This window comes from Dendroctonus ponderosae, unplaced genomic scaffold (genome assembly GCF_020466585.1).
Source record: "Dendroctonus ponderosae isolate FM_Combo_2020 unplaced genomic scaffold, Dpon_F_20191213v2 Dpon_F_20191213_1, whole genome shotgun sequence".
Taxonomy (NCBI): domain Eukaryota; kingdom Metazoa; phylum Arthropoda; class Insecta; order Coleoptera; family Curculionidae; genus Dendroctonus; species Dendroctonus ponderosae.
This window is the reverse complement of record NW_026017110.1, coordinates 26,963,397-26,975,857: the sequence shown is the minus strand read 5'-3', so window position 1 is coordinate 26,975,857 and position 12,461 is coordinate 26,963,397. Positions and strand designations below refer to the sequence as shown.

General features: G+C 33.3%; 1 protein-coding gene across 1 annotated transcript in view; it reads left to right on the top strand.

Moving 5' to 3' along the window:
• Positions 1–11,725, top strand: part of LOC109536073 (brain tumor protein) — a 15,459-nt gene extending 3,734 nt beyond the window's left edge. Inside the window, exons 3-15 of the mRNA XM_048662837.1 lie at positions 791–935; positions 1,470–1,697; positions 1,758–2,099; positions 2,315–2,581; positions 2,640–2,870; positions 2,926–3,148; positions 3,206–3,367; positions 3,424–3,629; positions 3,707–3,900; positions 3,953–4,116; positions 4,218–4,450; positions 5,240–5,452; positions 11,110–11,725. Coding sequence (XP_048518794.1) covers positions 791–935; positions 1,470–1,697; positions 1,758–2,099; positions 2,315–2,581; positions 2,640–2,870; positions 2,926–3,148; positions 3,206–3,367; positions 3,424–3,629; positions 3,707–3,900; positions 3,953–4,116; positions 4,218–4,450; positions 5,240–5,344 — 2,500 coding nt within the window. The 3' untranslated portion in view covers positions 5,345–5,452; positions 11,110–11,725. The remainder of the gene's footprint in view (positions 1–790; positions 936–1,469; positions 1,698–1,757; positions 2,100–2,314; positions 2,582–2,639; positions 2,871–2,925; positions 3,149–3,205; positions 3,368–3,423; positions 3,630–3,706; positions 3,901–3,952; positions 4,117–4,217; positions 4,451–5,239; positions 5,453–11,109) is intronic.
• The last annotated feature ends 736 nt before the right edge of the window (positions 11,726–12,461 follow it).

The following is a 12,461-nucleotide window of genomic DNA, read 5'->3' as shown; positions in this document are numbered from 1 at the left end:
AGTGTACAGCATCGATTTCTGTGGAACCCAGTAGCTGTCAAAACTTTCACATTTTTACGAATAACTCGGAAATCGTAAATTTTTCAGGTAAAACGATTGAAACAAACATAAATTAAAATTGAACGGCCAATCTGAAAATAACAAAAAAAGGGGGGGTTTCATTTAAAAAACCAGAGTTGGTAACTACCACACGTTTATGATGCACCCTGTATATTGGAAAGTAATTTTAGAATGTGGACTTTTTAAACGTGAAAAACTTTCGTTGGACGAATTTTCTTGTAAACTTCATATTTACTGAGATATCGCACTTTGACGCACTAATGAGCAACCCTGTATATTACATAATTGTAAATTTATAACTTATCTTTTTATTTAAATTTTGGCATCTAAGGTCGTCTAAGGTTTTTCTGATTGAAATTTCCCTGTTGGCGCGGATAGAACATTTATGAACGTGCCAGTTCGGCGTCCTATCATTTATTTTTGTGCTGGTGTTTTTTGGTGTGTTGTTACACACCAAAAAACACCAGCAAAAAGTGAAGTTGTCAATCTAATAATAATCAATAAATATAAATTAATAAATCAGCAATCATCCAATCAATCATCTATAAAAAACGAATTAAAAAGGCAAGCAGTAATCCTCAGCGCACTAAAGCACAAAGGTGTGCAAAACATTCCCTTTAAGAGTGTAAAGGACATTTAACTTTCATTCTTGATATTAATTAGTAATGATCAATAGCTAATAATGTTTAGTTAGATTAATTATGTGTCATCGTACGTTTTCTTCATTTAGAGACACCCTAATGAAGCCTAGATTGCTTTATTGTCTACATGTTTTCTGTGAACATTGCTTGGAAACACAACTTATGGATGGGGGAGGTGATGCTGGAAGTCCTAATACAACTATTGTTTGCCCCACTTGTGAATTCGAAACTATCGTAAGTACGCTTTATTTATAGTAACAATTTTTTTTTATGTGAAGAAGCTGGTTTATATATCAAGTAATACTATAGTTCTATTTTTGAATAATATGATTTGAAASTATCTCAAGTGGTTTTTCCGCAATATTAACAATATTATTTGAAATTGTCTAGATTATATAATTAATAACAGGTTTATCAGCCAAATATTTTTAACAATCGAGCACTGGCACGATCTATCGCTGTCGAGATCAGATCGCGACTCTCCTCGGTAAATTAACAACGTAAGTCAGGTTTTAAATTGAATATTTGAATAACAATCTGCAAAATATTCAATCTATACAAGAAAAAGCTCCGGTTTGTGTAGGATTACGAATATTATGTCTCCTAGAGTATTTTTTAAGAAGCAGGAGAATGTTTCTGAATTATGTTGCAATTGAATTGTTGTATTTGATATCATTCGCTAAGTACTAATGCGAACCTCTGAAGGATTTTTACAGTTATCTAGCAACAATGCAGTACTTGTTGATTAACTAAATGTTTATTTTCAAGGTGGGTMTTAAAAAAGTAGCCGATCTACCTCTCGACGTGACCAAAACGAACGTATCCGATGTATCTCATTCAGTAAATCCAACTTGCACCTCCTGTACTGCCAAAGAAGTGGCAAAATCACGTTGCAATACTTGCCACAATTTGCTGTGCAATAATTGCGATACGGCACATCATTATATGCGTTGCTTTGAGTCCCACTCTGTGGTTGCTTTGGAGGATATGCGTAAAGTAAAACAAAACAACATCAAGGCGAATAGTAATTAAAGTAAAAAATATATATTATTTTAGGAGGGCATCAAAATAACCATCCATAAGCCTTTGGAATGCGAAGAGCATGCAGGCGAAAATATTATTTACAACTGTGGGATTTGCAATTCTTTAATATGTGCTCTTTGTGCCAAAGGGGATCATAAGAGTCATACCACTGAAGGGGTAGCCGACTCAGAAATTCGAGTTCGCCAGGAAATAGAAATGCTTGTCGATGAAAGTAAGAAAAAGGTGGAAAAGCTGATGAAGTGCTCTGGCAGTGTTGATAATGGATTGGAGGAATTGTCGCACCAACGCAGTACTGCTAAAGACTTGATTAATGAAACATACCAAAGTTATAAGGCTGTTTTAGAAAAGTGTAAGGTAAGAGAAGCGATGTAAATATCTGGCCCATGCTACTGCCATTCATTATTCACCAAATCATTTATTAAACCGATGTTTTAAGTATGCTTATTTTGTAATATGTGCACGTTTTTGGGGAATGGAATTTGTGCAATGAATTGTTTTTTAATATTCAGTAGTTTGTGTGCTGATAAAAAATGGTCAAAGGAAAAATGCATTCGGTAATTTCTTTGCAGGATGAATCTCTAGAAGAGTTGAATACACTATATCATGATCGTTTTCTGAAAATGATGAAACAATCAGTCGACATTGCAAAAACGATCAGTAATTTTGAAGATGCTTGCAAATATACAAGTAAACTGTTGGAGAGCGGAACCGTTCTGGAAATGATGTACTTGCGAAAAGTCGTTGCATCTAGATTACTTGGTTTAAACACCGCTCTTCCCAAGGTTGAAAATTCTTACACTCTAGAGTTCAAGTCTGATTTTAAACATTTCGAGCAGGTGAGGTGTTCTTTCTTTGTACATATCATGGGATGGTTAATACAGTATGTTTTTACAGGTCGTTAAAGACAACTTCGGCATTTTTATTACTGAGAGCTCGTCCTCCGATTCACCACCTAAAAGTCCAACCGTTAGTAATCATGCATCTCAATTATCTCCACTGGACATGAGTGCCGTAGTTCTATCGAAGCCTGCTTCTCTTACAAATGGGAGCCCTATTTCAATGCCCACTTCTATGCAGTCTAGCTTTGAAGGTGAAATGACCAACAGTTTGCAGCATTACAATCAAGTAAGTTTGACTATTCGTATCTGTTTGCCTGTTAATAATGCTGTCTGTTAATTAGTTGGCTAGTCCTCCTTTGCCACAAGTTTCTACTACTCCGGCGCCACAGGGCTACTCCAGCTTTGCAGAGTTTAATATCGCGCAGCTGGCCACACTTGCTGAAACTGCAAATAGCGCAGCCACGTCTCCAACTCCACCAACATTCAATATTGCCGATCTTTTGACTAATGACACCGCATACAAGAATCTGGCCTCGTTAGCCAAGTTGGGCCTCAATACTACGGGTATTAAAGCTTGGCACATATAGTGGAACTTTAATGATCCTTTACTTTTTTCTGTAGTCGATTCAAATCCCGCAATAACAGCGAATGGTGGAAATATGCTTGTGCGTTCAACATCTACAGTCTCTTTAAATCTGGCTAATAACATGATAAATGGTTTTGGCGGAGTTTCCACATCTACATCTCCGTTGCTATCCACCCCAGAAGATATTATTCCTACAGGTATGTACAGTTGTGCAAAATATAGCAAACTCTTAATATTTTAAATCGCTATCCAGACGGAACTTTAACAAATATTTTGCCATCATCCGCCAATAATCCAAATCCAGTGCCTAATCGCAGCAACAAGGTGAGTCCAATGCAAATTAGATGCAAATTTGGACAATTGGGGCCCAGTAAGGGACAATTCAACTCACCCCATGGATTTTGCTTGGGTATGGAGGAGGACATTATTGTAGCTGACACCAACAATCATAGAATCCAGGTACACTATTATCTAATTTTACGAATTTGCTCTTGTCTTAATCTTGCTAATAATAATTAATTGATTGTGTTGTTTAGATTTTTGAAAAAACCGGATCATTTAAGTTTCAATTTGGTATTCCTGGAAAAGATGAAGGGCAACTGTGGTACCCGCGCAAAGTAGCAGTAATGCGTCCTACTGGAAAATACGTCGTTTGCGACCGCGGAAATGAGCGATCTCGTATGCAAATATTTACCAAAAACGGCCACTTTCTAAAAAAGATTGCAATCAGGTATTTTTTACAAAATAAGTTTGTGTTTTTTATTATTAAAGTGCGGTTTTAGATACATCGATATTGTTGCTGGTTTAGCGGTGACTGCAGCTGGTGAAATAGTGGCGGTCGACAGCGTAAGCCCTACAGTTTTTATTATCCATGAAAATGGAGACTTGCTGCGTTGGTTCGACTGCAGCGACTACATGAGAGAGCCATCTGATATCGCCATTCATGGTAAGCCAATTCGTACTTTAGCTTGGAACGTGTAATTTTCTGCAAAAGGAGTTTTATCCACTTGCAGTTATTATCATAAATTTATTACTCAATTTTTGTAGGAAAAGAATTTTACGTCTGCGATTTTAAAGGGCACAACGTAGTTGTGTTCAATGAGGAAGGACAATTTTTGCGTCGCATCGGATGCGAAAATTTAACAAACTTTCCAAATGGTATTGACATATCCGATGCAGGGGATATTTTAATCGGGGACTCTCATGGTAATCGATTTCATGTGGCTGTTTTTGCTAGAGATGGTTCTCTAGTTTCCGAATTTGAATGTCCTTACGTTAAGGTAAGAATACTATTTTCATTCTGAACTGATTTCTATGAAGATAACTGGGTGCACGAAAATCATCGACATTTTAAAATAACAAAGGCATCGATAAGAATCTAGCTTACTTCGTTACGCCTCATTTATAAAAAAAATAGATATAGTTTATTCAGGGCTAATTACCAAAAACAAATCAATAAATTTACTTTTGCAAAACAATTAAAATGTTTGGAAATACTGCTAATACAGCTCGCCTTTGTAATCTTAGTAGTCGGTTTTTAAAATCCGCTTACTGTAAACCCAAAGGTACAGAAAACAGGAAAAGTTGCACCTTGAAAACGAATAAGGCTCACTAAGGAGATAGAGTCTTTTGTTTCACTGGTGTCACAACTAATTCCGTAGCAGAACTAAATATAACATTTTTATGATCGATTTATTTCGTCTTACGAAGCAAGCAATTGCACAGTTTGACCAAAGTTATTCTAGCGCGTAATTCTACTGACAATTCTGTGGACTTATTAAGTTTTTGCTTAACTATTAACCGAAGAAAGTCGATTTTCAAAATTATCGTTTAAAACCGCTCTTTCATCAAATTAAAATTTTACATTCCGGCGAATCAGAGGTCAATTAAATTGTTTAAATAGTTCCAAATCAGACGTTCATTCAAAGTATGAACACTTTCAAAAATCAATTCCATACGTTCATAATTTTGTTAATATCGAACGATAACTGAAAATTTATTACTGCAAGCAGGACACCATGTTAATAAAAAAAAACCGATGTGATTTTAATTTGGGTATTTGTTTATAGGTTTCGCGTTGCTGTGGACTCAAAATTACCTCGGAAGGTTATGTGGTGACTTTGGCTAAAAACAATCACCATGTTCTTGTTTTGAACACCCTATATATCCTTTAGGGACGGCGTTCCTCCAGGCCATTGATCTCTCATTCGCACTCTTGTACATAGCCAAGAACTGATTTTTTCATTTAAACTACCTAGTTTAAGGTTTTTAATCGTTTCGAGGTAACTGACATTTATCCAAAGTTTAATTTTTAAGGACATATTTTCCTTTTTTATTTAGTTTTTAATTTTTTATGCCACTAATTTTTCCAGTTTACAGATGACGTGCGCATAGTGTGCTATTACAAAACATTAAGCTTACAAGTAAATTGAATGTCATGTACATTAAATTTAATTGTAAACATTGCTATTGTTGGATAATCAATTATCTTAGTACCGGTTATAATCGCTATCAAAGATAATTGTGCATGCATATGGCCCTAACTAAACAAACTAATTAGAACCAAGATATTTTATTGCTACGTAATGGCACACAGGATCGCACTATAGTTTACCTAAGCTTGTATTTTTTAGCGGATGGCGCATATATTGTTCAAGGTTCCTAAAACTTATTCTATTGTTATTTTTATTTACGTTTTCTAGGGCTAGGGTCTTAGGTTTCGTTCTAAGATTGTGTGAGTCTGCTGTTATTAGTGCCAATTTTTATTTTGATTTTTTATTATTTTTTTACGCTTGGAGTATTTGATTTTGTTAATGGTTAAATTGAGCGCGTGGTGGAGAGTTGTACTTGAGTGTTATTCATTAGTAGCGCTGCTAAGTTTCTGTGCTAAAAATAAGAGAACACGTTTTTAGACATTTTTATAAGTTATGTTGTCATCCTTGCGTTGTGAAGTGGTTTCTACACTTCGGGTAAATTGACTTCGGTCAAGTTAGTCTGAATTGTGCATACTCTAGTTCGGACAACAAGAAGGATCATAATCACAATCAGGTTTTCCATGTAAATGCGAATTCTCTTATTGATGAACCATAAAATAAATAGCAACTGGTATTATTCACAACTATTATTTAATATTTCGAATATGTATAAGAAAGATTAGGTAACCGTACTTTATTTTATGGTTCAAGCAAGGTTTATAGAAATTTAGCTGGTCGCCGCAATAATAGTGCCATGGTAGGATAGGTTCTAAAGTCGCAGCCTAACTGAAGAGTTTTTAGTGATTCTACACTCCAATAAGAATATTTGCGGCAGCCTCATAAAATAGATCGCTGCATCGCACTTTTCCATTGGTTTTTCTGCTAAAAATTGAGTCCGTTTTTTAGATCGATTTAAAAAATAGCTATTTTATTTACACCGTATACAGGTGTGGTTTTGGGAATTATTATTTTCTTATATTGTTTTAGAACTAGATCATTTTCCAACCCATGCTTTAGTACATTCACAAAGAAAACAATAGAATGTTCATCCAATTGAATCGATCTTCAAAAAGCTACTCGTTCAGAAATTATACCTTACAGGCATTAACAAAAAAATGGAAATCAGATAAATCAGTAGCAACTTCCAGAAGTATACAGGGTGATTGTTTGTCTATAAAAACAGTCTATTGACCCTTTCTTCGTAATAACATTTTGAATCTCACTATTTTATTAATTAAGCGACCACGAAATATCACTTACAATTTGAGTTGTGTTTTTGAAAAACAATAATCCTCTATATTGCCGCCTGTAACGGTCTTAAATGCCTGTGATAATAGTATTTCAGGTTAGTTGTGACCTTAGTCTCTTATTGTTGTTATTTTTCAGGACGTGAAAGCTTTGCGCGGTTTTTGCCGCGAAGTCAAAGCGGTTTTTTAAATTATATGTATATAACTAAAAAAAAAACAAAAAACCTAAAAACTCGAATTATAAGCCAGATCGTTTATGTATTGAAATAATCGTATCTTATACACCTATTTAAGGGTCTGCCAGAATGGGGTTGTTCGCTAAGTTAGATTAATCCACACCTTTTTATATAATTTTATACCGTTTTAGGTATTGGTACAAAAAAGTTGAAGGTTCGATGGACAAAAATAGATAAGCTTTACATTGCCTTGTTTTGAAAAACAAATTTCAGTGGCCTTAACCAGTTTCTGTAATTAATCTAGACAAATATTTGGCCGGCTGAAGGCAAAATATATTCCATAGCGTTTGTATGTCGATATGGCCATCCTAATGTTATAAAGAATTTTTTTTCTTTTAGTTTCTGTAAATAGCTTGTTATTTGTTTTGTAACATTTAAAATGTTTTTTTTTTCGTATGTAGTAAAGTCGGCTTTGCAAGTTTCGAACAACCCCATTAATATGTAGACGTTGTTCTTCAAAAAATCGCGTCATGTGATGTCAATAATCTCAATATTTGACATATTATAGTCATATATTTACAATGTGGAAATTAAAAATTAATTTGCCAAGTGAATTTTTGATTTATTGGGGATTATTATTAAATCACAAACTTTTAATGCGTGATGTCGCGTAGAGTTTCTACATTTGCTCACTTACGTTAATCAAAGTGCAACGATTTCTCCTCATGGGCGAATCCTTAAAATTTGACATTTGACGAGTTCCCAATATAATTAATCACAATTAGTTACTAAATGACCTTAAGAAGGCCTAGTTTTTGTTATAAATGCTAAAAGTATTTATGTACATTGGTTTTTATTTTATTTGGTAGATAGCAACTTTAAGAAATCATTGCACTTTAGGTACAACCAAAAAATATATAAAATCAAAAAACAAAAGAATTATAACTTTTATTTATTTTAATCTAATTAATATGATATATTATCAATGTGATAGAATTTTCGATAATTTTTACAATCACAACTTTTAGTGTATGTGTACCAAACATTTTTTAGATACTCGTATACCAGTAATTTTTGCCATATTATATTATACATGACTTTACAAGAAAAAGTGTATTTTCGCTTTTCGTTGGTATTTTACGAATTTTTTAGACGTTTTAGTTTTCACTTTCGAAAAGTCGAAAAGATATTCGATTAGCAATAAGTATTTTCTCAGTCAGTATTTGGAGCGAGCCATTTTTTATCGATCATTCCAAATGGTAACAACCAGCAGTTTGTGCTGTTGATTTTTACCTTTTAATTTTTCGTATTATTTTTACTGTTAAAAGGGTTTATTTTTAGTTAATTATTTCATTTTATCAATCGATATGGTAGAATGTAGTTGTGGTGTCAAAATGTAAGAAGTACCTCCAGAAAATCGAGTGCAAACGATTTTTTTGCCAAGATTTTCCGTTTGTTAATTGCCAACAAGTAACCTGAAGCTAATTTCCCATATTCTTAAATTTTGACACGTGCAAAGCAAAATAACATACATATAAAGCATTGTTACTTAATAATATTTACCTAATAGTATAAATATCTATATATCAGTGTACTGTAGGAGCCCTTTTGGCTTTTAAATGAACCCTTCACGCTGACCACCCTTTTCCTTTCGCTGAAAGTGGTTGTGACCATTTTTCGTTTATTGTCTGCCTACCCCTTCTCCAATCCCGAGGGATCAAATGCCTTTCAGAATTGCGTATTTAAAATAAATTTTGCGTCGTCCTAATCGATATAAATGTTGATGTCTAGATGATGACGTTTTAAAGTTACATAAACTAAGCAGGTAGGAGAGGTTTTGTTACATTAACAAGACGGGTATCATTCTTTAAATTGTAGGATTTCAGGTAATCCAAATGCTTTTTTGTGATATTTTTTCAATATTCTTAAATTTTGTTATTTTACTTTAATACTGTTGAGATTTGTTGTACTTTTTTTCAAATAATGTCCAGTATGATATTTGTTTTGTTTTCCTTCATGATCTAGTCGCACATTTCCAGAATTATGTGCATAGTCAATAGCATTTCTCTTCCTTCCTTCCTAATTACCACAGTAATAATTGTTTAAATTTATTTTTGATTAGAAAGAATATTTTATCGTAAATGTTTAAAAGAATATATCACTGAACTTGATAATCCCAAGCCTCGTTTTGCACTGACAAGTCAAATTTAATTTAGTGCTGGTCAATTCCAGGTCGACCTAGATCCGTAATTGTAACATTTCATTCAATGTGTAAATATAAATAATTTTAAAAATTTAATAATATTCTAAAGCTTCGTTGTAGGTGTCGACTTATTTAGCGTGAGGTGCTTCGTCTTTAGGCACAATCTGAGAGTACAATATATTTTAATAGGTAAATAGTTAACGATTTGCGAAAACGTTTATTTTTGAAACATTGATCAATTCGCTTAATTTAGGGGGGCTTTATTTATGTTTTATTTTGTTGGATCGGTTCTTAAGAGAAACATGACATGGTCCATGCTTATACATATATGCATGTATAGGTAGTTACTATATTAATCTTTACATTGTTTTAAAACCCATATTGGTTTCCATTATTATTATGTTTAGAAGGCGGAACGATAGAATATGTATATTTTTATCGTTGATACGTCTCAATACAAGTTCAGTTTTCCTTTTGTTTTTAAGACATATTTTTATTTATATTGAGAATTATTTTTTTAGTATTATATACAATCTATTATACATGGTAGTTTTGTGTGTATTTATCGATTCGGCTCTTGCAATGAAAACCACAGATCGTTGGGTTCTCGTTTTGAAGGCCTCCCTCCTAAGCTTTTGTAACAAAAAGAAACGAGTCTAATGAAAGCCAGAGCAATAAGCGTGAAAATAAAATTGCCCGTAACTATTTTTTAAAAGTACTTGATAAACGTATATTTTTAATCATTTTCTGATACGTGTTCAGAGTAGGTTTTGGTGATATATTTAAATAGCCTTATTGTACCAAAATTAAAATGAGAAATTTTGTATGGGCAGTTTTTGGCTTACGTTACAAAACAGTTACTCCAGAAAGAAGTTGCAATAAACAATCGGCATGTGATACTTTAAGAGATTCAACTATACCATCAGTCCAATTTCTCAATAAGACTGTCTCTACAAAATTGCTTATAAAAACCGCGTTTCCTGCATTTTAATCGTGGCTTCAATCTTACAAATTATGTAGCCATTAAAGTACAAATGGTTGTAAAAGTGTGTGTGCATAACATATCACGTTTAAGGTCCTTATCCATCTTATACTGTAAAGTTTTATGTCGTTACAAAAGTGTTTGTAATGAATTTCTCAATTGGACGCTGAATGCCTCGCATTTTATTTGTCATTTTTGTTTGATTGTGTTTATTGACTATGTGAAAGAGTTTATTTTAAAGGGCCTAAACAACTGAAAAGCAATGATTTGCTTTAAAATGCTGAGTGGTAGTGCAGATTATGTACATGGTTGATTTCTTTGAAACATTTTGCTAAGTCTAAGATGTGTGCGAGGCATTGAGGCTCCAGTGCCTTTTTGATATGTTGGTATTTAATTAAAATGGGACTAGATAGTAATTGCTGAAAAAACAGATGCCCAGTAATTTATTGATTATTAATTAAAATGTGCCTTTGTCATAAACAATTTTACAGCGTGATTTTTTTTTAATTTAACATCATTTTTACGAAATAGCTTAGTTGCCTAGTCCCGTTTTGAATGACGGTAAGAGTACCAACGGCCTCAATTGGGCATTTTTATCTTAGTAATAAACGAAATAAATAACTGTGTCTTAGTCCTGTCATATTAAACGAATTAAGAAAATGTATACATTTTTGACTAATATTGTTAACTCTTTCCAAAGATTTTTAGTGATAAGTTACTAATAATAGTAATAATATTCATGCTATAATATATTCCTAGATATTTACAGTGTGTATCAAATAACGTATTTTGCTAGAGACGGGGGCATTTCCATAGGTCGATTGAATAGTCAGTAACGTATAGTTTCTGTTTTATAGATGCAGTGTCCAGTTGTTTACCCGCCTCTATCAAGAAGTGGTATTAAGGTGTTTTGATAGAAAATGTTTTTCGATGTGTGTATTTTGTTCCTGCAGAACGTTGTTTCCTCAAGCCGCAAGATGATTTGAATTTGGTGTTGTTCTGCATGGACATATATTTTATCAATACTGTAACAATCTGTAATTGACCGCAAGGTCTATCTGTGTACCTTTCGAGATATATTTACATGTATAATAGGCTACGCACTCTTGTTTCTCTGCTTAACCTCGAAAATTACGTACATTCTTTGGACTATCGCTTCAGTATTTAAACGACTATAACTACCTACTCTTGTATAAATATACATTATCTTAAATACTATTATATATGTATTGTATCTACTTATATTCGCAGGGGCAACGCCACTGTTCCGATCGCGCCCGCCCCTGCGATTTTTGCTACGCCAGATATTCATTATTGTATTCCTATTGCCTTGTTGTTTTACATCATCTGTGGTTATTCAGGGTGGCAAGAGCATTAACGCTCGTATTTTTCGAAATGTTTTTTCTTTAAATTGTACTAAGGTTGTTCATTTGTATGTTATATTGGTTTATGAATATAATTAAATATTGTAAACGTTTCTTGTTTTGATTTGTCAACATAGTATTAACTCCTGAATTTAATAATGCACTTTTACCTGTCCAACAATTTGAAGTGATAAAGTTTTTTAAAAATTAGCTTAAGAGCTTTTAAAAGATATGAATTAGCAATGATGAACAGTTGCTGATAATTAAAAAAAAACACAGTTTTGCATGGACTCCATCCAAAAGATCTGAATGTTTAGTGTTAAATGCTTATTAGTTATTCATCAAATTTGAGTCTGTCTATTTAATTTAAAACATTCTAGATACCTAAGAAGGAAAATAGATACATATACCCGGTGTCCCGTAAGCACATGATCAAAAGGGTACTACGAGATTCTTTAGATCAAAAGAAGACGATCTGATCTGACTTAACTCTTATTAACAAAAAATCTCGGGCTCCTCTGCTATTGATGGTCAAAGGCATTCAAAAAATTTATCTTTTTCGAAATATCAGGAGACTAGTACGATGTATTTTGGTGAAACTCGCTGTGAATTTGTTCTTATGTAAGACTCATCAACACATTTTTTTTGGTTGATGCACTATTTATTTATTCAGAATTTTGTAGCACTCATAGTTTTTGCGCAAAAATATGTATGTTTTCTTACCACTTAACAATGTTAGACATTAACTGCAAATATGCGCCGCGTAAACGCGTACACTTTCACGCAAGTTGTATTCGCAAAACCCTAATACTTTGACCATGTCGGTCACTTCTTCATTAGAAAAG